The sequence below is a fragment of the Leishmania major genome, chromosome 2 (genome assembly GCF_000002725.2).
Source record: "Leishmania major strain Friedlin complete genome, chromosome 2".
NCBI classification, from domain to species: domain Eukaryota; phylum Euglenozoa; class Kinetoplastea; order Trypanosomatida; family Trypanosomatidae; genus Leishmania; species Leishmania major.
In genome coordinates, this window is record NC_007244.2 from 93,203 (window position 1) to 121,201 (window position 27,999).

At 63.0% G+C, this 27,999-nt stretch overlaps 6 protein-coding genes across 6 annotated transcripts; all 6 read right to left on the reverse strand.

Moving 5' to 3' along the window:
• Nucleotides 1-359: 359 nt before the first annotated feature.
• Nucleotides 360-3,905, reverse strand: SCGR4 (phosphoglycan beta 1,3 galactosyltransferase; the record flags this gene model as incomplete). Its single annotated transcript, XM_003721577.1, has 1 exon — nucleotides 360-3,905. One exon carries the CDS (start codon nucleotides 3,903-3,905, stop codon nucleotides 360-362), a length of 3,546 nt encoding a protein of 1,181 aa, XP_003721625.1.
• Nucleotides 3,906-6,006: 2,101 nt separating this feature from the next.
• On the reverse strand, nucleotides 6,007-8,328 carry SCGR3 (phosphoglycan beta 1,3 galactosyltransferase; the record flags this gene model as incomplete). Its single annotated transcript, XM_003721578.1, has 1 exon — nucleotides 6,007-8,328. One exon carries the CDS (start codon nucleotides 8,326-8,328, stop codon nucleotides 6,007-6,009), a length of 2,322 nt encoding a protein of 773 aa, XP_003721626.1.
• A 2,273-nt stretch (nucleotides 8,329-10,601) lies between these two features.
• Nucleotides 10,602-13,193, reverse strand: SCGR2 (phosphoglycan beta 1,3 galactosyltransferase; the record flags this gene model as incomplete). Its single annotated transcript, XM_003721579.1, has 1 exon — nucleotides 10,602-13,193. One exon carries the CDS (start codon nucleotides 13,191-13,193, stop codon nucleotides 10,602-10,604), a length of 2,592 nt encoding a protein of 863 aa, XP_003721627.1.
• A 3,263-nt stretch (nucleotides 13,194-16,456) lies between these two features.
• Nucleotides 16,457-19,285, reverse strand: SCA1 (phosphoglycan beta 1,2 arabinosyltransferase; the record flags this gene model as incomplete). The annotated part of the gene is made up of 1 exon (XM_003721580.1): nucleotides 16,457-19,285. One exon carries the CDS (start codon nucleotides 19,283-19,285, stop codon nucleotides 16,457-16,459), a length of 2,829 nt encoding a protein of 942 aa, XP_003721628.1.
• Nucleotides 19,286-20,013: 728 nt separating this feature from the next.
• Nucleotides 20,014-22,992, reverse strand: SCGR1 (phosphoglycan beta 1,3 galactosyltransferase; the record flags this gene model as incomplete). Its single annotated transcript, XM_003721581.1, has 1 exon — nucleotides 20,014-22,992. One exon carries the CDS (start codon nucleotides 22,990-22,992, stop codon nucleotides 20,014-20,016), a length of 2,979 nt encoding a protein of 992 aa, XP_003721629.1.
• A 2,257-nt stretch (nucleotides 22,993-25,249) lies between these two features.
• On the reverse strand, nucleotides 25,250-27,964 carry LMJF_02_0240 (conserved hypothetical protein; the record flags this gene model as incomplete). The annotated part of the gene is made up of 1 exon (XM_003721582.1): nucleotides 25,250-27,964. The coding sequence occupies one exon, from the start codon at nucleotides 27,962-27,964 to the stop codon at nucleotides 25,250-25,252; it is 2,715 nt and encodes a 904-aa protein (XP_003721630.1).
• Nucleotides 27,965-27,999: the final 35 nt, after the last annotated feature.

Sequence of the window (27,999 nt, forward strand, 5' to 3'; positions counted from 1 at the left end):
AAACAAGCGGGACACCTCGGCGGAAGGAGGCAAGAAACACCACGACTGCTGCAGACACCCCCGCCACCACCACCATCACCATCGCCACGCACGCGGAGTGCAGCACCGCGTCCGTGGCGCTGCAGCGCGCGCCTCGAGTTTCCTGGATTGGCTGATCGAGCAGGCAAGGTGTGCGCGTTGGGCAAGTGTGGGTGCTGACGTCTCTCCAGCGCGCGCAAGGGAAGGGGGTATCGCACACACGAGCCGCACACCTCGCTCGACAACTGCGCACGCGTCCCCGCCACGCACTGCCATCACGCACGGGCACCCTCATGAACACACGCACGCACGCACGCTTTCAGCGTGTCACGATCCCATTCTTAGAAGGTGATATTGTACACGGCGACACCGTCTTGTAGAAGCAAGATTCCTGGCTTCGCATCCTCCGGGTGTGCGCTGTACGGCACCCGCAGCACCGGATTCAGGTTGTCCCAGCCGGGCCCCAGCGAGGCGTTTATGTTCGCGCGTATCCACTGCGCCCCACGCTCCTGCGCCACCCTCTCGGCCGCCGCCGCCTCGGCTGGCGTGGTGCCGCCGCTCAGCCGGTGCTCCTCCACAAAGTAGTTCTTGTGCAAGTAGTACATGTCCGCCGGGGTGCAGCGGTGCAGCGCCACAGACGCCCACGTCACGATACCGCGGGCATCGCGCCGCAGATCGTGAAAGCGGGACATGGTTTCCTCTACGCGCGTGATGCGGCGATGCGGACAGAGCTGCGCGGCACGCGCGCGTCGGTCGTGGAGAACGCTTCCGATGAAGCGATCCTCTTCGGTCATCGCGACATCGGTGTAGATGTCGGCGAAGATGGGGTTGAAGTCGCGCAGGGACAGCAGCGCCACGTCCCGCAGTCCTTTGGTTCCGTAGGCTTCCTGCGGTTTCTCCAACACGACGCGCGCCAGTGTGCGAGTCATCATGTGTTGCCTCTGTAGAAAGTGCTTCTCGTCCCGAAGACCCCAGTGCACGCACTCGCTCTCTGGTGAGCGTGGCAAGCGCAGCTGAGAGGCGGCGGCAAGTGGGGCGTCGGTGCGCAGCGTATCACCAGCACCTCTGACAGCATCGACGGGAAGCGGTGCGTTGCCGTCATTGTCCATCAAGTTTGCGTCGAGGTCGCGGTGCCGCCGACCACTCAGCACGTAGGCGAAGTCGCTCACTATCTGTGGCACTTTTACGTATACGTCGTCGTAACACTTGACAATGAAGGGCACGTCAGGGAAGGCGTGGTAGGCGTACTCCAGCCACAGTACCGTCCTTTGGGTCATGCCCACCTGCGCCGCCATCCTCCAGCGGCTGTCGCCCCTCTCCGTCTTCGCTGTCTCTCTGCGGTCCGCCAGCATATCGATCCACAGCACGTCGCTGTGCTGAAGAGCCTCCGTCCAAAGACCGCTCGACGCCTCGCATAAGAAGCGCGCTGCCGCGGTGAAGGCTGGAATAATGGGAAGCCGAAGGTGCTCGGCCAGCACTGCCAGTGGTGGTCGCGGGCTGTCGGCGCTGCCGTGCAGCGTGGATGAGATAATGTGATCACAAGGAGAGCTCGTCAGATCCGACGTGCGCCACTCCGGCCGGAGTGACATGCGTCGCTGACGATATGAGAAGCTGCCAAGCGCCGCGCCTCCGCTCGAAGCCGACACGGCAAGTGCGCGGTAGAAGTTGGTCGCGTCAGCGAACTCCTGTAGCGTCGGGCGACAAAACTCCGCCGCAGCCACGGGCCCGGTGTCTTCATCCTGGCCTACCCATGTCGGGTCCGTCGCCGCCTCGCGCTCCTGTGCCGCGAGGATGTACAGGGGCAGAAGACGTCCTTGAAAGTCGTTCTCGCTGCGGGCAACAACGGTGTAGCGGAGCCACGTGCTGCGCTGCGCATCCCGCAGCTGGGCATGGGAGACGGTGTCGGCGGAGTGGATGCCCATGACGGCGATGTAGGGTGATGGCCCCGCAGCGCGGGCTTCCGATGAGATGCTGGCGTGTCGCAGCCAGCTCCAGCGAGGCAGCTCGGCCGCCACGTCGACGCCGTCGGTCAGGCTGCACATCGCAAACAGCATGGGGCCAATCGTTCCCAGTGGCGCGCCGATGTTGGCGAACACCGCGTATGGGCCACCTTTCGCCCTGAGAAGATCCTCCAAGGCCACCGTCGTGAGTGGCGCCGCTGTCTCACCGTGTGCGCCAACATTCGAGGCGGCGCCGCTACCGACTCCAAAGGCATGTGGCTGCTGCTGCTGCTGATGGGGCGCCTGCAACTCGGCTCGCTGTCTCGCGTTGTCCTCACGCTGCATCCGTTCCAGTCCATCGACAGCACGCTGCAGCGCGATCACGTACGTGTCATTATCGAGGCAATCCTCGCAGCGTGCCGGCACCACCCTCAGCGTCCACGACGGCAGGTGGATCCACTTGACCTTTCGCGAGTACTGCAGGCGCATGCGCCGCGGCGCGTCCTCGTGCTGGACAAGGATGGACAGCGTGCCGTTCCAGCTCGGCACATGGGGTCGACGCAGTCGACGCACAACACAGCTGTAGACGTCGAAGACCATGAGTGCGATGCAGACAATGCTGACCAGGAGAAGCCCTCGCACCCCGAGTCTCCGTTTCTGCCGTCGACTAGTATCTTTCTCTCGCTCTGCATCCTCGAGCGTCCCCCTCAGGTATCGCCGCAGCCACCTGTGACCTGTCTGGGCAGCAGAGCCCATCCGCAGCGACACCTGCGAGCACCTCCCCCGCCAGCATGCGCACGGCCGACGGTGCCAGCTGCTTCCTCTCAAGACGCTTGACGGGGCAGCCGCGGCCGCAGACGGTCCGGGTGGCAAGAACACCGGAAGAAGGCGGGCATCGTTCTCTTCTAAGCCTGCTCTGTCGCGTCGGTGGGGCTGCACGCTGCCCTCCACAGCGGCAGCTCCAGCAGCCATGCGGAGCTCACCCCATATAGAGTGGGTGCTTCCGTGAGCCTTCATTGACGGTTCCGGTGGTGTTGTGGGGGCGACGGACGCTATGGTCGTCGCCGCGAACATGTGAGGCGGCTGCGGCAGCAATGGCAATGTTGGTGCCGAGTTCACTGTGTGGGCAGATGCATGCTGCGAGCCGCGTCCGGATGGGTGCTGCGAGGATGTGCCTCTCCACCCGCCCAGGTCCGTTCTTCCGGTGACCATGACGCTCTGGGCTGTTGCACTACTCGCCAGAGCACCGTCGACACTGCTTGCCTTACACTTGTATGCGGCGGGGCCGCCGCCTCCTTCACTGTCGTCGGCTCCGTATCGATTCAGCACCAGGGCTAAGCTGCTGAGATGGCCCTGCCGGAGGTGCTCCTCATCCGACATTGCAAGCTCTTGCGCGACGGAGACAGGGAACGCAAGCGTAACACACACACACACAGAGAGAGAGAGAGACGGCGCGGGTGCGCCGGTGCGGGTGCGCGCGCACACGCACGCAGCGCTGCAGTGGGAAACGAAGAAGAACGAAAAAGTGGGGGGCGGCGACGAAAACGAATACACGAAACCGCCCGCCACACACACACACACACACAACCACAAGCGAGAGTCGGAGCGGAAGACCAACGGGATGCGCAGACAATGACCCGGAGGGGAGGGAGGGAGAGGGAGAGGGGGGAGGGAAAACACAACAAGCGGTGCAATGCAACCCCGCACTTCAGCTGCAAGGTGCCTACGATGTGTGTGCGTATAGCTGCACGTATCTGCCGGGCCGCACGCACGCGCGTGCACACCGCCTTTTCTGACCCGGGCGCTGCTCTGCCAAAACACGCGGAAGTGCAAGCGCCCCCCCCCTCCCCTCCCTCCCCCTCTCCCTCTCTCTCTCTCTCTCAGAACAAAAAACGTTTCCTCGAGAAAACGTGCGGAGGAACGCAACGATCTAATACATATATACATATATGTATATATGTATGCATATAGGTATATACACACACACACACACACGATGAGCCGACGCGCAAGGCTGCTAGGTTGCCCACCCCATACGACGACGAAGTGCCACCGCAGAGACGCGTCTGCTGCCGCTCGTTCTCTCTCTCTCTCGCTCGTTCTCTCTCTCTCTCGCTCGTTCTCTCTCTCTCGCTCGCTCGCTCGCTCGCTCGCCGTCCTCCTCACCGTTGCGCACGCTGTGTGGATGGGTGTGAGGGCGAAGCGCACCTCAGACACACTAGCAGAGAAGAGGGAAAAGGTTGCTCAGCGGAGCAGACGTGGCCGACAACGCTGCTGACGGCACGGCGGCCTCGCACAAGAGGGAGGGAGGGGCAAACTCGAAGGGCGACGCGCACGCGAGTGAGAGCGGCTGAACCCTCTTTCTTTAGACGACGCATACACGCATGTATGTGCACACGTATGGACGCCGGAAAGGCAGATGTCGCCGTCAACACTTCTGCCCGCGGCCACGGAGATCCGGAGAAGAGTGGCGGCTGTGCAAGGAAGGAAAGAGCGGGAGGAGGAGGAGGAGGGGGAACGATGAGCAGCACTGCCGCAACGGGTGCAGCTGTGGCTTCGGCTTGGAGATAAGATGTGTGTATAAGTTAATGTGTCGAATTTAAGAACCTGTAGAGACCAAGGCGGGCGTGCGTGTAGGGGCGCTTGTGGTGACCGGGGCTGAGAAGACGAGGCGAGCGAGCGATGGTGAAAGTAAATGCGGAGTCGATGGAGAAGACGAGGCAGCGGCATCAGAGGCGGCCGTGGCAGAGACGCCCACCTGACTCATGTGTTCAAGGACCTCTACGAGGCGCTTGGTTGCTTGTCTTTCTGGGGGAGGTTTCATGTGGCCCGGTTATCCTGCCACCACCAGCACCCATCGCCCCTCCCGATGCCCACATCGGCGGGGGCAGGGAGTGATGAGCAGCAGCAACAACAACAGGGACCGCAGAGTGGAAAGGTGCTGAGAGCGCTGCGACACGTCACTCAACAGCACGAAAACCAAAACAGAAAAACATTATAACCCGCCGAACCAGCAACAAATATGGGCACCCATCGATATACACATCTACGTATACATGCATGTGTAGACCTACACACAGGATGATGATGATGATGATGAGGGCAAAATCACCACAGTGGCCAGCAGACGATTCTTTTCGGTACCCACTGACGTGTTCGTGCTCCGCATGCGAGCCGCGCAATGAAGAGACGCATGCACAGCCCACAGCGCACCTACCTCTGGTGCACGACGGCCGTGTCCAGGAAACCGCGCCCCATCAACACCGTCTGGCGCCGTCCAAGCCCACCGCAACACGCCACCGCAACGCAGCGACGGCACACCAGCAGCCGGCGCATCCGTGCGCTCCTTTTCCAACCGCCAACACGAGTCGCAGCGAGCCGGTGCAAGCGGCATCACGGCCGCACGCCTCGCCAGCACAGAGCCGGCCCCCAGACACCTGCCCGCCCACACCAAGAGTCCGCCACCACCACCAACCCCCGAGAGCCTGCCACCACACACGCACGGCCCGGTGGCCCGCGTCATGACGGGAGCTCCAGGGCGACACGCACAAGAACAGGAAACGGCGAGAGAATGCCCCGCACTACTTGGAAGAGCTTGAAAATGGAGGTGACGGATACATCTGCACGCGCACGTCCCGGCACCGCTGCGACTGCCGCCGTCGTGATAATGACTGGCACTTCTCTTCAACAGCAACGGCGAGAGATGCCGTCGTGAGGAAAGGCAGCAAATCTCCCTCAGGGTGCCCCTGGTGAACCGACGGCGGTGGATATTCTGGCCGGGTCCCAGCGCAGCGGAACGACCCTTCATGTGCTCGCGACGCTGCGAGGGCTCACATACATGCGCAGCCGTGCACACCAAGCACCGTCGCACAGCTGTGTGGACGGCGGGAGGCGGAGCAGGGCGGGGCTCATCCTGCGTGTCCGTCCGTTTCGCGTTTGACTGGCGCTCTCACGCTGTTTTGTTTTTAGCTTGTATGTGTGTGTGTGTATGTTGTGTGCGACGAAGACCTCGTCAAGCGAGCGTGCCGCCACACCCACGCTCGCCTCCTCACCACTGCGGCAGCGAGCGATACCCGTCATGGATGTTTGTCGCTTCATGAGTCCAGTACTCGTAGCGGTTCTCATACACCGCGACGCCGTCGCCTTCGGCCAACGTGAATGGCGGCCGTCGGGAGATGTTACGGGCCCACTGCACGTCTGGCAGACCGCTCCAGTTTAGCGTCATCATGAGCGGATCTTTCTGCATCTCGGTCACCCACCGCGCCGCCATCTGGACCGCCGCCGCCTCGTGCTCTTCCTCTGTGGCGTACCTGCCCGTGGCGGCCGCGATGCGGTGCTCTTCACGGAAGTAATAGTGCAGGTAGTACGAGTCAGACGGACGACAGCGGTGCGCCACGACCGTCGACCACGTGACGTTGTGCGTCCGCCCAACGTGTATGTCGTGAAACCGCGCATACCACTCCTTTACGTACCACAGTCGCCCATTCGGACACAACTCCTTCACGCGTGGCAAGGCGCGGTAGATCTGCAGCCCTATGAGGATGTCCTCATGGTGGAACATGATGCGTCGGTATGCCGCCGTGCGCCTCGTGGCAAAGTCCTCTACGGCGAGGCGCACAATGTCCAGTCGGTGTCTGCTCGCTTTCGGCTCCAGCAGCGCTTGCGCCACGCGACGATGCATCATGAACGTCATGCCAGCGTTGAACTGCGTGTGCAGGTGGTGACGCAAGCTACCCCAGTACACGCACTCCGCTTCCTCCACCAGCGAAGGTGCTTTCAGCGTGGGCGTTACGTTGGCGTACGCATCTGCGTCTGCCGCTGCCGGTGCCACTGCCTTCGTCACCCCTCTAAAACCTACCGCCTCGTCACGCGCACCGCTCACAAAGCGATACAGTTGCAGCGATGCTTGTCGGGACTGCGTGCCACCCATCACGTACCGCACATCGCTCAGGAACTGCGGCACCTTCACGTAGCTGTCGTCATCGCCCTTGATGATGAAAGGCACATTCTTGAAGGCGTGGTACGCGTACTCCAGCCACAGGATCAGCTTCTGGCTCATCCCAACCTCCACGGGAAGACCCCACTTGCCGTCCTCGCCAAGCTTCTTGTTCGTGGTCGGCCGGCGGTCCGTCATCATGTCGATCCACACAACGTTGCGGTGCGTCAGCGCCTCCTGCCACAGCGCAGACGACGCGTGGCAGACGTACTCCGCCGGCGACGTGAACGCGGGTGTCACGGGGAGCGACAGGGCACCGCTCAGGTACAACAGCGCAGGCGTTGCGGCCCCCTCCTCCGCGTACGGCAAACGGATAACTCGATCACAGGGAGAGCTCACAACATCTTCGAGCTGCCAACTACTGCGGAGGGCCACTCGGCGGCGCTCGACGCCCTCAACGAGGCCTCCAGCAGTCGCACTGCCTGCCGCAAGGGCCTGCGAGGCCGCACCGTACTCTGTAAAGTTTGGCAGCAGCGCACTCCTATTATAGCAGCGTTTCGCGGAGTCGGTGACGTGCGCGACCCCTCTCACGGGCTCCGCCGCCGTCGTCTTTCCATTCGTCGGCGTATCCAGAGATACCCCTGGCTCCACCGCGGCGAAGACGTACAGCGCCAGCAGCGTGGCATCGAAGTGGTTCTCCGTGCGCGCCACCTCCTGGTACGTCAGCCACGTCCTGCGCTGTGCCTCACGCAGGGCAGCACGCGCCGGCTGATCCGTCGACGGGATGCCCATCACGGCAAGATACGGTCTCCGCGGCTGCGCAGCCCCCTCGCCAGCGCCACCCACGGTCGGAAACCCTTCACCGTACACGTGCCGCAGCCACTCCCACTGCGGCAGCTCCGTGCGCACATTCACGTCGTCCGTCACGCTCGTCATCGCCAGCAGCATCGGCCCGACACGGCCCAGCGGTGCAGACGACGTCGCGTACACGGCGTGCTGTGGCTGCAACTCCACGCCCTGCACAGCGCTGTCATGCGTCTGTCGGTCGGTGCAGTCCGCGCAGTCCCTCTCCACAACGCGCAGTGTCCACGAGGGCAGCATGTGCGGAGAGAGAAGCAGCGACGCATTGCATGCACCGACGCGCACGGCTGGCCCACGACCGCACCGCGCACGCCGCTCCTCCTCCAATACCCTCGTGCTCAGGCGCCCCACGGCATCCTCGTGCTGCACCACCACGGCCCACGGATGGGAAAGCCGTCCCAGATGGCGCACCAGTTGTGCCTCCGATGGTTGGTGCGAGCGCTTGAGCCATCTCAGCAGCCACCACATCACGAGCAGACAGCTAAGATACAGAGCCATATCTACGAGCAGGCCCGCGGGTCGCTTCCGCGGCCCGGCACGACGCCGCCACATGCGTGTAGCGTCCAGCCTCATGCACCCACAAAGTCGCCAAAGCTGCCGAGAGAGGCGTGGGTGACACACACGCCGATGCTCCGGCTCCGTCGACCTCGACGTCGTCTGGTGTGGGGTCGTGTTCGAGCTGCCGAAGCTGACAGGGCGCTCCTGCACATACCCCTCGCACGAGAAAGAGGTCCCGGAGCAGCGCATCGACGAAGCTGGTAGCCCGCCGACAGTGTAGACGCTGCAGCTCATCCGCGCTATACGGGGGTGATGACGGGGGAGGGGGGGGGGGTGATGACGGGGGAGGGGGTGGTGCGAAAGGAAGCGGCGGGGCGGCGGGAGCCGAAAAGGCAGGGTGATACGAGTGTGTATAGATGCGTAGACGCTTGGCGTTGGTATACAGAGGAGACCACCGGTGTCGTCGGTGGTGGGGCGGTGTGTCAGGGCAAGCCGGCGTCGCCTTGCAGGCCGCACGCGCACCAAACTGCACGCGCACGCACGTCCGGGGGACTCGCAGCGATCAGTCACTTCGCCGGTGTGCACCGAGACACCCAAAATACACGAGTCGGCAGCAGGTGCGTACCACGCATGCGTGCGCTACCTAAGCGGAAGAACGAATCAAGGGGGAGGGGCTGCAGCAGAGAGAGGCTGAAGAAACACAGCACGCGATTCTGGTTTCACCCGTGACAGTGCATGTCCTCCTATCGACGCCAGCGACAGGGCAGGTCGTGCGCGTGCGCACGTGTGTGTATATGTGTGTATATGTGTGTATATGTGTGTATGGATGTGTGTCAGGGAAGGATCCACACTGAGCGCAGGCCCAAGAAAGAAAGAGGGGAGATAGCTGGCCCGGCAAGCACGGCACTGGCGCACGTGAAGAGAGAGAGAGAGACAAGAGGCGGAGAAAGACCTGGATGCGGATGTGCACGGGCTGGATACCCGACAGAGGCCAAAACAAAGCAGCATAGCAGCAGCTCTTGTCCACGTGCACGTCGCGGGTGGTGGACCTGCTGCACGCCGAGACACACACACACACACAGAGGCACTGATGCGAGCGGAGGCGCGTGCCTGGCCGCCTCTGCCGGTCAGTGCATTTCGTTCTGCTTTTCTTCCTTGGGTGGGCGCGATGTGCGAGAGAAGTCCTACACGCAGACACATGCGTCGCATCACGCAACAGCATCCTGCGCTCGTTAGTGGGCGTTGCTCCGCCACACAACACGAGGTCCACACGCCGCTCGACTCTCCCCCCTCCCCACTCCCCCTCCGGCCCCGGCCACAGAGGCCCCAAATCCCGTGGTGCGAGGCAGCGGTGGGCACACGCCTTACGGCAAACATGCGCCCCTCCCCCACCCACGCCGTCGTCGGAGCACCGCCTCTGCCCCAAAACGCTACTCACACACATCCACCCGCCGCTCCGCTGGACGGCCTCACACTCGCTCCCCAATCATGCTGGTCGCCACACCTGGTGCATCCCGCCCCACCCCCTCGCGGTCGCCCAGGCGCCCCGCACGAGTGGGCCGTGTGAGGGCCGCGCTGGCACGTTGCCCATCATATGGATGGCGCACGCATGTTCACCGCCGGCATCTGCTGCGATGGATCGCGTTGGCCTCGCCACGTCGCAGGCGCCGGCCCCCGTCATGACGAGAGGCGGTTCGGCATGGGCGTGGGATAGGAGGAGGAGGGGGGGCTGCTTTGGACTCACACACACACACACACACGGAGTGGGGGGGGGGGGGGGGGGGCGTGCACAGGGCCCTGCGATGCCGCGCACTGAGGTGTATGGGTGCCCTCCCCCTCCGCCCCCCCCGGAAACGCCTCCTATGTTATATGTGTGTTATATGTGTGTGAGAGAGGGGGGCGAGAGGGGGTGTCACAGCCGCAACGTGCGCAGCAGAGGAAGGGGCACGCGCCAGCATCGGTGCGGGCATGCAGGCACGGCGGGACAATAACGGAGGCCGGATATCGCGCGCCGCTCGTCGTCGCGCTCGTCTGCTGTTCGCCGCAGCGATTGGGGTGTGGAGGGGGTGGGGGGATGGTTTCGGGTGTTCCTGTCTATCGTCCTTGCCTACGCGGAGGGCATACAAGCGCAACCGCACACGCATGTGTGCGGCACTACAGCAACATCGAACCGTGCCTTCCTTCAGCTTGCTTCCCTCCCGCGAAGCCCGCCATCCAACAAGCGCACACGCACACACACGTAAGGCGCTTCATGCGCAGTGGCCTCAGCCACCTCGGCCTGGTGACGTTGGTGCCGTGGCCGCCGTGCAGCTTGTCCCTCGCTCGGCTCGGTTGCGCCTCGCCTCGTCTCACCGGCTCGACCTGTAGCCGTTCCACACGAAGGTAGAGTTGTCCCTCCAGTACTGGTAGCTGTAGTTGTACACGGCGACGTCGTCACCGGTCGCAACAACATACTCCGGTGCCGCCGATGCCCTATGCGTCCACAGCACCGACGGCAGATCGTCCCACCCTGGCACACTGTCAGAAAACGCGTTACGCTGCTCTGCCACCCACTCCGCTGCCGCCTCGATCGCCACCTCCTCCCGATCGTCCCCGCGCGCGATCTCCACGGTGGAGGCGCTGTACTCGTTCTGGAAGTAGTAGTGCAAGAAATACGCGTCGGCTGGTCGGCAGCGGTGTGCTACGACGGTCGACCACGTCACGGGATTCAGCTTCCCGCGATGCAAGTCGTGGAAGCGGTTGTAGCTTTCCTTCACGTACCAGATCGTCTCATCAGTGCACAGCTCCATCGAGCGATTATATCGATTCCGGAGTGTCACGCCGATCATCACGTCTTCGTGATGCAGTCCCGCTTGACGATACAGCGACCTCCGATCGTTGGAGTAGTCTGCCACCGCCAGCGTGCGAAGATCGACGTCGGAGCTGCTCTGTGGCGGCTCTAGTATAACCTGTGCGAGGCGGCGGTGCAGCATGAACAGCATACCCGCATTGAAGCGAACGCCCAGCATGCGGCGGCCGCTACCCCAGTAGAAGCACTTCGTTCTATCCACTGGCAGTCGATCGTACGTGTGCCTGGCTCTCCTCGACGTCGCGGCCTTTGTGGCCGACGAGCCTCTCGCCCTGGCCATCGCCGGAGGCCGTGGCAGCGGCGGTGAAAAACGACCGCGCTTCACCCCGTTGCGCACGTACCGCACATCGCTCAGGAACTGCGGCACCTTCACGTAGCTGTCGTCATCGCCCTTGATGATGAAAGGCACATTCTTGAAGGCGTGGTACGCGTACTCCAGCCACAGGATCAGCTTCTGGCTCATCCCAACCTCCACGGGAAGACCCCACTTGCCGTCCTCGCCAAGCTTCTTGTTCGTGGTCGGCCGGCGGTCCGTCATCATGTCGATCCACACAACGTTGCGGTGCGTCAGCGCCTCCTGCCACAGCGCAGACGACGCGTGGCAGACGTACTCCGCCGGCGACGTGAACGCGGGTGTCACGGGGAGCGACAGGGCACCGCTCAGGTACAACAGCGCAGACGTCTCCGCGCCGACAGTCACGCGGCGGCTGATCACATCCGCACACGGTGTGTCCTCGACGGCAGCGATGTTCCAGTCGCGGCGGAGCTCCATCCGGCGCTGCACAATGCCCTCAGCGGCCAGGTCGCCGATGCCCTCGGCCTGCGCAGTCGCCGTCAGAAGCGCCTCGGTGGCAGCCTTGTACTCCGTCGTCGTCGGCAGCAGCGCGCTCAGGCGCCCTCGCCTCGGCTCCGCAGCGGACGTGCCGTTGCGCGTGGATGCCGAAGAGCTCTCTGATGCGCCCGGGGCCGCCTTGGGCTCCACCGCGGCGAAGACGTACAGCGCCAGCAGCGCGGCATCGAAGTGGTTCTCCGTGCGCGCCACCTCCTGGTACGTCAGCCACGTCCTGCGCTGTGCCTCACGCAGGGCAGCACGCGCCGGCTGATCCGTCGACGGGATGCCCATCACGGCAAGATACGGTCTCCGCGGCTGCGCAGCCCCCTCGCCAGCGCCACCCACGGTCGGAAACCCTTCACCGTACACGTGCCGCAGCCACTCCCACTGCGGCAGCTCCGTGCGCACATTCACGTCGTCCGTCACGCTCGTCATCGCCAGCAGCATCGGCCCGACACGGCCCAGCGGTGCAGACGACGTCGCGTACACGCCATGGCGCTTGTGCAGTCGCACCCCTTTCACAGTGGTGCGGTAAGTGTAGGTGTCCATGCAGTCCGCGCAGTCCCTCTCCACAACGCGCAGTGTCCACGAGGGCAGCTCGTTGGCGCTGAGGTGGACCAGCCCGCAGGCGCCGTACGCAGCGCCGGCCACGATGCAGGCTCGCTGCGCAGCAGTGAGGTTTAGCCGGCTCACGGCATCCTCGTGCTGCACCAAGACGCCAGTTCCTTGAGCCCGACCCCTCAGCTCTTTCATCGGCTGAAGTGTGGTGATGTTCAAAACACCCCGCGGCTTCAACGGGAGAGCAGAACCGCGGAATAGCAGCACGATGAGCGATAAGAAAAGAATGCAGGCAGCGACGGCCATCACCATCACAAGCCGCAGAGGGCGGCGTTTACCCACATGCAAAAAAGATTGCCGATACCTCGTTTTAGCTGTGGCGTCGCTGCTAGCCGGGCACTTCGGGCACGGCAAGTGCGGGTCCGGGGTCGCCGACGCGTGTGCGCGGTGCTCGAGCGAGGCGGGCGCCCATGTACGCGCCATAAAGAGCAGCGGCCATGTCAACAAGCTGCTCACGGCAAACTCATTCGCGGCGTTCGAAAGTTCGTGCTGCAGCTTCGTGCGTTCTCCAGCGCACTCGTCACTGCACATAAAAGGTGCCGTCAGGTGCGGAAAGGTGTGATTATGCAGCGGTGCATAACCAGCACCGACACCGGCGTTGCCGCGTCGTTTCGCGGCGCTACTGGTGAACTCCTCTTCCATGCTGCACACACACACACACACGAGAGGGTGAGAGAAAGAAGACGGGAGTATCGTCCGCCTCGGCAGGGGGGGAGGGAGGGAGGGAGGCGGAGGTCACACAGCTTCTCCGCTGGATGGAGGGCGGAGGACCACAACGATGCGTGCGCGTGCGCACAGAAAGTGAAAAGAGTGACCAAAACGCAAGCAAGAGAGAGAGCGCGCGTTCAACATCGCGTGCGGCAACGTGCGTTCTCTTGTATGTGGGTGCTTGGATGTGGATAAGCTGCTAGAGACTCCTTGATGGGCCAGGCATCCATAAGAGGGGTGTGCGTGCGTGTGTGTGGGAGGGGGGAGGGGGGAGGGGAGGTCGACCGGCACACGAATCCGAAGCAATCAACACGCGTGCAGACACGCGCGCCGTGCCCACAAGCGTTCGCAGAGAGTGAGAGAGCGACACGGCGAGCAAGCGGCACGACAGTACGCCGAAAAACTGGAAAAACAAATCACAGAAGACACGGCAAAAGAGCACACAACAATAATCAGGGATGGCTAGATGGGATGGGGAGGGGAGGGGACGTCGCTGTCCGGAAACAGACAAGATCGCTATTCAGCGCCGTCAACGACCGACAGAGAGAGAGACACCGCCGGCAGAGAAAAGGAAGGGTGCACACATAAGCCGGTGCTCCGTGAAGCACAACACGTGATGCGTGACGTCTGCGGATGTGCTCGTGCGCAGGGAGGCGGGTCCAACCTGTCGATCTCGCACCCCGCCTTGATGGCCGTGCGCCCGTTGAACAAGAAAGAGAAGAAGCAACGCACCGGCGCGGGGGCTGAAAAGGAGACCCTATGGTGTCCCTGTGTGTGGCTGAAGCGCGGGCGGTGATGTGGAAGCGGAAAAGAAGATGGTCGTCGTCGTGGCCGTGGTGTGTGTGTGTGTGTGTGTGTGTGTGTGTGTGTGTGTGTGGAGGTGTGCCGCGGCCCTCCCCGAACGCTGGTGCGCGGGAAACCGAGATTGGAAGATAGAGGCCAAAGAGCCGCGCGCAAATTCGCTCGACAGCGATGGTGAGCGCAAGAAATACGTCGAAGGGCAGCACACGAGATAGAAGAGGGGGCGCGTCGATGCGAACGGAGAGGGAAGAGGAGGAGGGGGGTTACATACGTGTGCGTGTATGGCCGTCGGCGTAGGCTCTTGCTGATACGCGTGATCGGATGATCGGCGCGGTGTCGGCGTACGTCGTTCTGCGATGTTCGACACGTTGCCGGTGAGTGAGTGAGTGTGTCTGTGAGGGTGTCGGCCTGTGCGCGCGCACCGAAATAACGCAGGAGAGCGAAGAGAAAAAGGAAAATGTACGAGGCACAGGAGCGCTGACGCGAGCCACACGTCGGAGAGGAGACGCGGATGCGTCGCGAATCGAGCATGGCAACGGTTGGCAGTCGAAGAAGGGCAAGGCGAGGAGTGGGAAAAGGTGGAGGGGGGAAGATGATGGTGGTGGAGCACCCGCACATGCATCCTACCTTTGTGCGCCCTAACGCAGAGAGAGAAGAGCGCGAGTACCCTCGCCGCAGTGGTCCTTCACTGCAGCACCGTGGCGAGCACGTGTGTCGTCCATTCATGCTCGCTCACAGAGGGCCACCCGCTGCATTGGCGCGCGCCGGTGGGTCAAGCGGCACCTGCCTTCCCCCCACCCACGCCACCCCCTTCTGCCGGCCCCTCCCTCCCCCCCCCACACACACAACACACACGCTTGGGGGAGCGTGCCACAATTGTGGTGAAGCGAAGGGGGAGGACAATAACAGAGCACAGAAACACCCTACAGAGCCGCGACGCGAGAGAAGTGCCTCTTCCGGGGGGGAGGCACAGGCGTGCGAGCGAAAACTGGCCGTGTGCACACGCACCGACAGACCTCCTCCTCCTCCTCTCGTGCGGCACGGTCACGTGGCCAGGGATCTGCACGCTTGCCTGTTTTCGTTCTCTACGTCGATCAAGGAACAAGGACGCGGCAAGCGACAAGGAGGAGGAAGGAAGGACAGTAAGGCGTCAGTGCGTGCGCACGTCGCCCATGTGCAACGCGCTAGTTAGGTGCGTCACCACCACCAACGCCACCCTTACCTTCAAAACAGTTGCATGGCCGTGGGGCGTAGCGGCGAGCCCGCCGACGGAGGTGATCCGGCAACGCACTGCCAGCTCAACCGCCACCCGCGCCTCGCCCCCCTCCCCGCGCGCGCGTGGCGCACCGTGAACTTAAACATGAGAAGAAGCTTTACATGGTCGATGGTGAAAGCAGAAAGAGTCTGCGGCAACGCTGCGCATCGACGTCGCGCGCAGACGGGAGGGGAAGGAGAGGGCACGGCACAGTCCGACGCACACCACACTGAAAGAGGCGCCGGCCGCCTCAAAGGAAGGCGAAAAGAGAGGGAGAGACACACGCGAGCCATCCGCACCGTGTCGGCCGCTGGTCTACCGCCAACTATGAACGATGCCGTGTGCTGCCGGCACGGGGGAGTGCCCAGCGAGCGCGTGGCGCACCGAGGCGGAGAACGTGCAAAGAGCAACGGGCAAAAAAACACCAGAGCGCAACCGCGCGCGCGCCCGCCCGCCTCCGGATGTGAGAGGTGCCGTTTTCGGCGTCCACCTGCGCGGGTGGCACAGTAAAGGAGGCAGAGGACACGCCATTCAGGCACATTAGGAAGAGAAAGACGTAGCAGCAGTGCATGGGCACAGGGTAGGAGCCCAACACAGGTGGAAGTTGCGAAACGTGGGGAGGGAGCGGGGGGAGGGCTGTTCAACTCGCCGTGTGCCAGTGGCTGCGTCTGACGACCACCAGCGCGCCTCGCCGGCGCCCAGCTCCCCCCCCACCCCACTTTCTCTCTCCACCCCCACCCTCTGCTGCATTAGTGGCAATCAGCGTGAGCAGCGTCGAGAAGCCAAGCCGAGCAGGACGTTCACGCCTTATGTGCCGCTACCAAACCGCCGAGGAGGTCAAGATACGCCGCCCGCCCCCTCCCACAAAACAATGCAGCCGACGCACCATTATGCCCTCCGCGTGCGTGCCACGCACTTCGCCTCTACACGCCACGCCACTACACAGCCACGCGAAGGAGCCACCATGTGGAAGGCACCCCTCCTCCCTCTCCCACACCTATCTCGTGCAGAGCAGCAAAAAAAAAAACTCTCCGTGAGGTGCCTCCCCTCGCCCCTCTCCCTCCCCCTCGCGTTACGGCCGCGCCCCCTTTCACGTTCCAGCTAGTGAGTAGCGAAAAACAACAACAGCAGCAACCTCCGCTCAGTATAAGCCCGTGTAAAACGACTCGAGGTACCCAGCCAGTAAACCATGAGCGGGGAGTCCACGGCCCCAACGGCGCAGCATCACGTTCGTCGCCACAGACGAGATGATGTTGCCGCGGAACACCTCCGTGTTCGTGAGCACGATGTAGTCGAGCGACATGGCCTGCATCTCCCTCAAACCAGGCTCGTATAACATGTTCAGCAAAGCCTTCTGCAGCAGCGCGTAGTAATTCGGCGAGCTTGCGTGCACCTCCAGCTGTTCTACCGCCTTCGCCCGCGCAGCATTGTAAACAGCTTTAAGACTAGTTTTGATGCGGCCGTCGTACGACGCCACAAAACGCCGCGGGTACTGCGCGGTTAGGTTGCCGATGTCCTTCACGACCACCTCCTCGGGAAGCAGCTGTATGATCCTCTCCATGTCGTCTGCCATCGGCCCACTCTGGTCGTCGTACGCAACATAGGTCGTCGGCACGTAATCGTGGCCAAACGTGCCCGGCATGGTTGACCTAAGCCAGTGCGCGTACTGCAGGTACAGCTCCACCGCAGACTCCGCAGTCCACGAGCAGTCGCTCTCGATGCTTGACACCATCGATTTCACGCCAGCCCAGTTCGGGTCCGTGCTGTCGACGGTGTACCTGTCGACCGTCAGCGCGAGGTTTGTGTCCCAGAGGCGCATGGCCTCGGCACGACACGTACGCTCACGAAGGCGCGCATGAATCCCGATCACGCCCTTGAAGTTTGCAAGCCGTAGCGTGTCGCGCATCACAAGCTGCCCGTCAGCGTCCTTGGTCGAACCAGTCGTCGGCCACCCAAGCGCTGCCGCACTCTTCGAGTACATACGATCCACCTCCGCAGACACATGTGCGGACGGGCGCAGCAGCCCGAACAGCCGCGTCACCTCCTCTAGTTGCGGGTGAAAGAAATACGCCACCTTGCCGGATATCACGGCCATCCGCACCTGCGCGGCCCCACCTGCCGCGTCGTCGCCCACGTGGTCGCCGCCAAGCACCTCAAGCATGCGCGAAGCGAACATCTTGATGCGGTCCCAGCTGCTGTACTGCTCAGCCTCAGTAGGGGTGCGAAACAAATCATCCCCCATCAGCGGCTCCACAGACTCGCGGAACAGCACCGAGTCAGCGCGGTAGTCCGCCACGGAGCGCAGCGGGGGCGAGAATGACCTCGAGTCGGCAAACCAGCTCTCGAGGTTGTACTTGCGCACGCCGTCGCGCACCGGTGGCAGCACCCACCACCGGCGGACTATCTCCTGCGCCATCTGTTGGGGGGAAAGATGCGGTTTCACGACGCCCATGTAGTCCACGCGGCGCATGTCCATCACAACGCCCATCGCCTGCAGCTGCGCGAAGATCGGCTTCACCTCAGCGTTCGTGACGAGGCAGTACTGCCCCTCGCGCCGGATCGCGTTGAACCCGTACAGATTCGACGCACTGTAGCGCACATACGGCAAATTCGTATCCGGCGTAAAGGATGGCAGCACATACGTGCGGTTCGACGCGCGAGCGAAGGCAAGGCTGTGCAGGAGCTCCTGCAGCTGGTTGTGCTGGCGGCCCCAGCGCCCAACCAAGACGGAGAAGAAGTGCGTCGGGCACCGCAGCTCGAAAGCCTCCGGCACCGTCGACGTCGCATCACGGCCAAACTGTAGCACGATCGTGCTGCCGTCGCTCGTTATCTCTACCGACACGGGCGGCGCAACGTCGCGGTCAATGTCCGTGTCACGCACAGCCGCAGTCCCGACGTACGGCAGCGCGCGGCTCCCCGGCAGCGGCCACGACGGCATGCGCGGAAACCACACCTGCAACTTCGCATGTTTATCGATCCCCGGGCGTATCTCAGCCAGGAACGCGGGGCATGAGTCGCTGCCACCGCTCATGCGGCCCACAATCGCGGGCACCATCACACGCACGCACGACGCGTTCACGTCCTCCTCGCGAGCAGCGACCGCATGCAGCATTCCGAGGCGGTGCAGCCGCGCCACGCACTCCTCGGCGGATGTCAGCACATCGACCTCCTCCTTTGAAACCTTGCGGCACACCATAGCAGTCACGTTCTCAGGCCTGCTCGCCGCCGCAGCGGGACCGCCCTCTTCGCCAGTTTGAGTATACACCACACCGTTCGTGCACATGGCGCATGTGTGATCGGCAGCCATCACGCGGATGGGTGGCAGCTCGAGCTCATTCGTCAGGAGCCTTATCCCGGGCGAGGATATGTTGGTGCTCGTCTCGTTGCCTGAAACGGCGGCATTCTCACGGCTTACGTCCGGTTCCATGACGAGGAAGTGCAGCGTGCTGAGCAAGTACATAATTGTGATGCAGCTGACGAGTATGGCACAGCAGTGGTGACGCCGAGGAAAAAAGGGCCTTCTATGTGCGTGCGACAGCCGTGTCGCTTGCGTACCCGTCTGGTTTCGCCCCTCGGCACATGAGTGGGTTTCGAAGGTCCTTGCTGTGAGGCCGAACGACGCTGTGATGTCCCCCCTCATCGAGGTCGTGTGCTCCCTTCGCTGTACCAAAAAAATACAGCAACACCGAAGAACTGAGCGTTGAAAGTCGTGCGAGTGGCGAAGGTCCGGCCATTGGAACGAGCCTGCATGACGCACCGCAAGAGGGAGACGAGAGAAGAGAAGCGTGTCGGCGCGGCTGAAGGAAGTGGGGGTAGGGAGGACGGGGCAGCAGGAGAATGGCAAAGGACCGCGCAAGCACCGTCGTCCGTGCACACACGCACCGCGGTCTCTTCCACGCCGTGCTTCAGCGCCTGCACTACTCTCTGTCTGTTGCAATTTTGGTTTCGTTCTTGCGCGGCTGTGGAGCATCGACACCCTGCACGGAGGGGAGGAGAGGGGAGAGGAGGAAGGAAGGGAGGGGGGGGGGCACGGGAAGATAAGCGAGCGCCTCCTGCATAAGCAAGACCACGCTCAGCGAGTGCCGGAGTCTCCTCACCACCCCACCCACCCCGGCCCATTCCAAGGCAATATAGTACCCAGTCCCGTGATATCGCCCAGCTGCCTCCCTCGTCACAGGCGCCGCTGGTGCGGAAGGCATGCAGCAAAAGAAAAAATGTGAAACGAGAGGCATATCATTATCCTTCTTTCATGCCGTGCACGGAAGCCGCAGGCGCTGGGAGAGTGCCGGGTGGAGCGAGTGCTGTCTACCGCAGTGGAAGCCGCAGGCGCGACGAAAAGAAACAAGCGGGACACCTCGGCGGAAGGAGGCAAGAAACACCACGACTGCTGCAGACACCCCCGCCACCACCACCATCACCATCGCCACGCACGCGGAGTGCAGCACCGCGTCCGTGGCGCTGCAGCGCGCGCCTCGAGTTTCCTGGATTGGCTGATCGAGCAGGCAAGGTGTGCGCGTTGGGCAAGTGTGGGTGCTGACGTCTCTCCAGCGCGCGCAAGGGAAGGGGGTATCGCACACACGAGCCGCACACCTCGCTCGACAACTGCGCACGCGTCCCCGCCACGCACTGCCATCACGCACGGGCACCCTCATGAACACACGCACGCACGCACGCTTTCAGCGTGTCACGATCCCATTCTTAGAAGGTGATATTGTACACGGCGACACCGTCTTGTAGAAGCAAGATTCCTGGCTTCGCATCCTCCGGGTGTGCGCTGTACGGCACCCGCAGCACCGGATTCAGGTTGTCCCAGCCGGGCCCCAGCGAGGCGTTTATGTTCGCGCGTATCCACTGCGCCCCACGCTCCTGCGCCACCCTCTCGGCCGCCGCCGCCTCGGCTGGCGTGGTGCCGCCGCTCAGCCGGTGCTCCTCCACAAAGTAGTTCTTGTGCAAGTAGTACATGTCCGCCGGGGTGCAGCGGTGCAGCGCCACAGACGCCCACGTCACGATACCGCGGGCATCGCGCCGCAGATCGTGAAAGCGGGACATGGTTTCCTCTACGCGCGTGATGCGGCGATGCGGACAGAGCTGCGCGGCACGCGCGCGTCGGTCGTGGAGAACGCTTCCGATGAAGCGATCCTCTTCGGTCATCGCGACATCGGTGTAGATGTCGGCGAAGATGGGGTTGAAGTCGCGCAGGGACAGCAGCGCCACGTCCCGCAGTCCTTTGGTTCCGTAGGCTTCCTGCGGTTTCTCCAACACGACGCGCGCCAGTGTGCGAGTCATCATGTGTTGCCTCTGTAGAAAGTGCTTCTCGTCCCGAAGACCCCAGTGCACGCACTCGCTCTCTGGTGAGCGTGGCAAGCGCAGCTGAGAGGCGGCGGCAAGTGGGGCGTCGGTGCGCAGCGTATCACCAGCACCTCTGACAGCATCGACGGGAAGCGGTGCGTTGCCGTCATTGTCCATCAAGTTTGCGTCGAGGTCGCGGTGCCGCCGACCACTCAGCACGTAGGCGAAGTCGCTCACTATCTGTGGCACTTTTACGTATACGTCGTCGTAACACTTGACAATGAAGGGCACGTCAGGGAAGGCGTGGTAGGCGTACTCCAGCCACAGTACCGTCCTTTGGGTCATGCCCACCTGCGCCGCCATCCTCCAGCGGCTGTCGCCCCTCTCCGTCTTCGCTGTCTCTCTGCGGTCCGCCAGCATATCGATCCACAGCACGTCGCTGTGCTGAAGAGCCTCCGTCCAAAGACCGCTCGACGCCTCGCATAAGAAGCGCGCTGCCGCGGTGAAGGCTGGAATAATGGGAAGCCGAAGGTGCTCGGCCAGCACTGCCAGTGGTGGTCGCGGGCTGTCGGCGCTGCCGTGCAGCGTGGATGAGATAATGTGATCACAAGGAGAGCTCGTCAGATCCGACGTGCGCCACTCCGGCCGGAGTGACATGCGTCGCTGACGATATGAGAAGCTGCCAAGCGCCGCGCCTCCGCTCGAAGCCGACACGGCAAGTGCGCGGTAGAAGTTGGTCGCGTCAGCGAACTCCTGTAGCGTCGGGCGATAAAACTCCGCCGCAGCCACGGGCCCGGTGTCTTCATCCTGGCCTACCCATGTCGGGTCCGTCGCCGCCTCGCGCTCCTGTGCCGCGAGGATGTACAGGGGCAGAAGACGTCCTTGAAAGTCGTTCTCGCTGCGGGCAACAACGGTGTAGCGGAGCCACGTGCTGCGCTGCGCATCCCGCAGCTGGGCATGGGAGACGGTGTCGGCGGAGTGGATGCCCATGACGGCGATGTAGGGTGATGGCCCCGCAGCGCGGGCTTCCGATGAGATGCTGGCGTGTCGCAGCCAGCTCCAGCGAGGCAGCTCGGCCGCCACGTCGACGCCGTCGGTCAGGCTGCACATCGCAAACAGCATGGGGCCAATCGTTCCCAGTGGCGCGCCGATGTTGGCGAACACCGCGTATGGGCCACCTTTCGCCCTGAGAAGATCCTCCAAGGCCACCGTCGTGAGTGGCGCCGCTGTCTCACCGTGTGCGCCAACATTCGAGGCGGCGCCGCTACCGACTCCAAAGGCATGTGGCTGCTGCTGCTGCTGATGGGGCGCCTGCAACTCGGCTCGCTGTCTCGCGTTGTCCTCACGCTGCATCCGTTCCAGTCCATCGACAGCACGCTGCAGCGCGATCACGTACGTGTCATTATCGAGGCAATCCTCGCAGCGTGCCGGCACCACCCTCAGCGTCCACGACGGCAGGTGGATCCACTTGACCTTTCGCGAGTACTGCAGGCGCATGCGCCGCGGCGCGTCCTCGTGCTGGACAAGGATGGACAGCGTGCCGTTCCAGCTCGGCACATGGGGTCGACGCAGTCGACGCACAACACAGCTGTAGACGTCGAAGACCATGAGTGCGATGCAGACAATGCTGACCAGGAGAAGCCCTCGCACCCCGAGTCTCCGTTTCTGCCGTCGACTAGTATCTTTCTCTCGCTCTGCATCCTCGAGCGTCCCCCTCAGGTATCGCCGCAGCCACCTGTGACCTGTCTGGGCAGCAGAGCCCATCCGCAGCGACACCTGCGAGCACCTCCCCCGCCAGCATGCGCACGGCCGACGGTGCCAGCTGCTTCCTCTCAAGACGCTTGACGGGGCAGCCGCGGCCGCAGACGGTCCGGGTGGCAAGAACACCGGAAGAAGGCGGGCATCGTTCTCTTCTAAGCCTGCTCTGTCGCGTCGGTGGGGCTGCACGCTGCCCTCCACAGCGGCAGCTCCAGCAGCCATGCGGAGCTCACCCCATATAGAGTGGGTGCTTCCGTGAGCCTTCATTGACGGTTCCGGTGGTGTTGTGGGGGCGACGGACGCTATGGTCGTCGCCGCGAACATGTGAGGCGGCTGCGGCAGCAATGGCAATGTTGGTGCCGAGTTCACTGTGTGGGCAGATGCATGCTGCGAGCCGCGTCCGGATGGGTGCTGCGAGGATGTGCCTCTCCACCCGCCCAGGTCCGTTCTTCCGGTGACCATGACGCTCTGGGCTGTTGCACTACTCGCCAGAGCACCGTCGACACTGCTTGCCTTACACTTGTATGCGGCGGGGCCGCCGCCTCCTTCACTGTCGTCGGCTCCGTATCGATTCAGCACCAGGGCTAAGCTGCTGAGATGGCCCTGCCGGAGGTGCTCCTCATCCGACATTGCAAGCTCTTGCGCGACGGAGACAGGGAACGCAAGCGTAACACACACACACACAGAGAGAGAGAGAGACGGCGCGGGTGCGCCGGTGCGGGTGCGCGCGCACACGCACGCAGCGCTGCAGTGGGAAACGAAGAAGAACGAAAAAGTGGGGGGCGGCGACGAAAACGAATACACGAAACCGCCCGCCACACACACACACACACACAACCACAAGCGAGAGTCGGAGCGGAAGACCAACGGGATGCGCAGACAATGACCCGGAGGGGAGGGAGGGAGAGGGAGAGGGGGGAGGGAAAACACAACAAGCGGTGCAATGCAACCCCGCACTTCAGCTGCAAGGTGCCTACGATGTGTGTGCGTATAGCTGCACGTATCTGCCGGGCCGCACGCACGCGCGTGCACACCGCCTTTTCTGACCCGGGCGCTGCTCTGCCAAAACACGCGGAAGTGCAAGCGCCCCCCCCCCTCCCCTCCCTCCCCCTCTCCCTCTCTCTCTCTCTCTCAAGAACAAAAAACGTTTCCTCGAGAAAACGTGCGGAGGAACGCAACGATCTAATACATATATACATATATGTATATATGTATGCATATAGGTATATACACACACACACACACACGATGAGCCGACGCGCAAGGCTGCTAGGTTGCCCACCCCATACGACGACGAAGTGCCACCGCAGAGACGCGTCTGCTGCCGCTCGTTCTCTCTCTCTCTCGCTCGTTCTCTCTCTCTCGCTCGCTCGCTCGCTCGCTCGCTCGCCGTCCTCCTCACCGTTGCGCACGCTGTGTGGATGGGTGTGAGGGCGAAGCGCACCTCAGACACACTAGCAGAGAAGAGGGAAAAGGTTGCTCAGCGGAGCAGACGTGGCCGACAACGCTGCTGACGGCACGGCGGCCTCGCACAAGAGGGAGGGAGGGGCAAACTCGAAGGGCGACGCGCACGCGAGTGAGAGCGGCTGAACCCTCTTTCTTTAGACGACGCATACACGCATGTATGTGCACACGTATGGACGCCGGAAAGGCAGATGTCGCCGTCAACACTTCTGCCCGCGGCCACGGAGATCCGGAGAAGAGTGGCGGCTGTGCAAGGAAGGAAAGAGCGGGAGGAGGAGGAGGAGGGGGAACGATGAGCAGCACTGCCGCAACGGGTGCAGCTGTGGCTTCGGCTTGGAGATAAGATGTGTGTATAAGTTAATGTGTCGAATTTAAGAACCTGTAGAGACCAAGGCGGGCGTGCGTGTAGGGGCGCTTGTGGTGACCGGGGCTGAGAAGACGAGGCGAGCGAGCGATGGTGAAAGTAAATGCGGAGTCGATGGAGAAGACGAGGCAGCGGCATCAGAGGCGGCCGTGGCAGAGACGCCCACCTGACTCATGTGTTCAAGGACCTCTACGAGGCGCTTGGTTGCTTGTCTTTCTGGGGGAGGTTTCATGTGGCCCGGTTATCCTGCCACCACCAGCACCCATCGCCCCTCCCGATGCCCACATCGGCGGGGGCAGGGAGTGATGAGCAGCAGCAACAACAACAGGGACCGCAGAGTGGAAAGGTGCTGAGAGCGCTGCGACACGTCACTCAACAGCACGAAAACCAAAACAGAAAAACATTATAACCCGCCGAACCAGCAACAAATATGGGCACCCATCGATATACACATCTACGTATACATGCATGTGTAGACCTACACACAGGATGATGATGATGATGATGAGGGCAAAATCACCACAGTGGCCAGCAGACGATTCTTTTCGGTACCCACTGACGTGTTCGTGCTCCGCATGCGAGCCGCGCAATGAAGAGACGCATGCACAGCCCACAGCGCACCTACCTCTGGTGCACGACGGCCGTGTCCAGGAAACCGCGCCCCATCAACACCGTCTGGCGCCGTCCAAGCCCACCGCAACACGCCACCGCAACGCAGCGACGGCACACCAGCAGCCGGCGCATCCGTGCGCTCCTTTTCCAACCGCCAACACGAGTCGCAGCGAGCCGGTGCAAGCGGCATCACGGCCGCACGCCTCGCCAGCACAGAGCCGGCCCCCAGACACCTGCCCGCCCACACCAAGAGTCCGCCACCACCACCAACCCCCGAGAGCCTGCCACCACACACGCACGGCCCGGTGGCCCGCGTCATGACGGGAGCTCCAGGGCGACACGCACAAGAACAGGAAATGGCGAGAGAATGCACCGTAAAAGGAGATGAGGGGGAGGGGGCGATGGACACGTGCGGGCACGCCACTTCCCCTCCTCATCGTCATCCCTCTAATCGGGCTTGTCCACGCCGCACCAGCGCCCATCCAGCTTGTACTTGATAGGGTCTACACCCGCGTAGTCGTACCACTGCGCGACAGTCCGCTGCTTGCCCATCCCGTAGCGGCTCGAGTCGATGATGACGTACGGGTTTGTGGTGTTCGCCGGCACGAGCACGTCTTCCTTGTTGAGGGGGCGAGTCTGGAGAAAGAACTGAATTCGTTGGCGCACGCGTGTCTGCGTAGTGTACCACTGAGGCGTCTCCGACCACACCTTCGGCGCTGACGAGCGGGTGTAGATATGAAAGCATAACCCGCGCGCTGGGGTGTAGATGTTGTAGCCGTGCGTCCACAGCCGCATCGAGTACAGCACCTCCTCTCCGTCGAAGATGTACGGCAGGTGCGGATCGAAAGGGACGTCGCGGAAGATGGTAGCGAACGACATCAAGAAGCCACCCGCCACCCAAGGCTGCGGCAGGCGGTGGTTCGTGGCCGGGTCGATTTCCGCCGACTGCACACGCACGTACGGGTCGTTGTAGACGTTGTTCTTGGCGAACTCCGACGCGGACCTGATCACGATGCCGTTGAGCCGAAGGTAGCCGAATTTATTCATAAAGTGCGCCCTGCAGAGGTATGCCGTTGTCGTGCGGTACGGCTGGAAGTCAGCCTCCTCGCCCCGGTAGCTTTCCGGGTAGTGAGACAGCACCGCCTTCGGGTCCTCCAAGCGCCTTAGCATCGTTGCGCCGAGAACGTCCCACATGGGGCGAAACCTGTTATGTGAGTCCAGCACCAGCGTCATGTCCTCGCCACGGTACAGCAGCATCGCCATGTAGCGGCCATACGTCGGTCCCTTCGCCTGACTGGAGTCGATCTCACGCAAACGCACCTGCTCCGCCACGAGGCAGACACGCGCATCAAAGTAGCGGGCCTCGGGGCCCTCGGTGCTCGTCGTCAAGTCCACGCCCTTGCCGTACAACGTGCGCGCACGCGCACGCAGTTCACGCGCGGCGCCGACGCTGCCATCGCCCGCAGCACCCTGCACACCGTCGGACGGGCACAGGTAAGGTGTGTACAGCTCTGGCACGAGACACGGCGTGTCGCCGGCACGGTTTTGCTGAGCGACCCCGACGTACAAGCGGTGCGGGTTGCGCGCTGTGCGGAACAGGTTCAGCAGCGTCGGCGCACACTCCATGTCACGGTAGCTCGCAATGCTCACAAATATGGTGTGCGTGCTTTCTGCGGATTTGGAATTCAGCGCGTGCGGCATTAGCTGGCGATCTTCTCGAGTGTACAGGTGCGCCACCTCGTCCACTCGCTCCAGCCCCAGCCGCGGCAGTGCAAGAACCGAGAGGGGAGAGTCGCGTTGTATGAGCGGCAGCGCTGCAGCCTCGGCGGTCTGCGCCGTGTTGGAGGTGATCGGGACGCCGAAGCGAGTCTGCACGACGGCGGCGATGGCTGAATACCACGCGTCTGTGTTGGCAACCGAGTCGCCGCCGTAGGGGCGGATAGCGCTGTAGCGGCGCAGCGGGTAGTAGTGGATGTGGTTGAAGATCGAGGCAACCTCGTACAAGTCCGCCTTCATCGCCATGCGGTTCGCGACGTCCTGCGGCCTAAGCGGCGCTGAGCTCTCATGTCCAGGCCGGTTCTGTGGTGTATGGCTGACGGCATTGTTGCGAAGCGCCGCCGCGTTCGGGCCCTCCTCGTCGGCTTGCGCACCAGCGCGACGCAAGCGGGCACGCATGATCGGCAGCACCTCCGACTTCGCCCACGCGTGTCGGTACTGTAGCAGCGCAAGGTCGTCGAAGGGCTGCTCGGTCAGTCGCTCCGTCTCAAAGGAAGAGACGCCGACGAAGCCGCGCAGTTGCGCACGCAGGCGAGCCGCCTCTGAGCGCCCCGCAAACGACTCCTTCAGCGCCGCGTTCCACTCCGCCGCAGCATCCCCGATGGTTGATGCGCCACGCGCAGCCGGCCTCGCATCAGCCACCTCGGCGAGCGCGCGCTCTGCAGCCTTCTCCAGCGCCTCCTTCCGACCCGTGGCGTTGAGCAAGAAATCGCTCAGCTCCACAAGCCCCATCACCGGGTCGTGCTCCTGCACCGCCCGAACATGAGCACTCACTTGAGCTAGCAGGAACGATAGATACTCCAGCTCCGGGAGCGTCTGCGCAAGACTTACAAGGTTCACGCCGTGCCCCCCGTCCTTGCCGCGGGCCGCGTTCGCCTTGCGCAGTGCCGCCAACAGCGTCGCGTTGCGCAGGACACGCCGACGCAGTTCCGCCGCGCGGTGGGCCTCGCGAAAGAACGCTTCGAGACCCTCACTGGCGAGTAGACGACGAATCTTGCGATCAAACGCAGAGGCGCGAGACGCGGCATCACCGCCGCCGCCGCCACCGGCTGTGTTGCCGTCGCGCCTGGTGTTGGAGTCCAGGAGCGGCCCGATCGTCTGCGAAAGATGCTGCCGCGCATCAGGCACCACAACAACCAGCACCACCACCAGTGCGGCGAAGCTGATCAAGAGAAGCACCAGCAACACGCCAACCGCGGCGCACAAGCACGCGAGCGTCTGCGACATTTTTGCGGGGGTATCGTCATCGCTTGCAAAGCCGAGCGCGCGCAGTGTGTAATGGGCGCGGCTGGCACAGCACAACAGGCGCTTCAGCGGCCGAAGATGACCGCGGCCATGCACTGCGGTTGCTGCTGCTGCTGATGATGATGCGGACGCCTTGGGCATCAAGTGCGTCGGCGCATAGCCACGGCCCTCAGCGG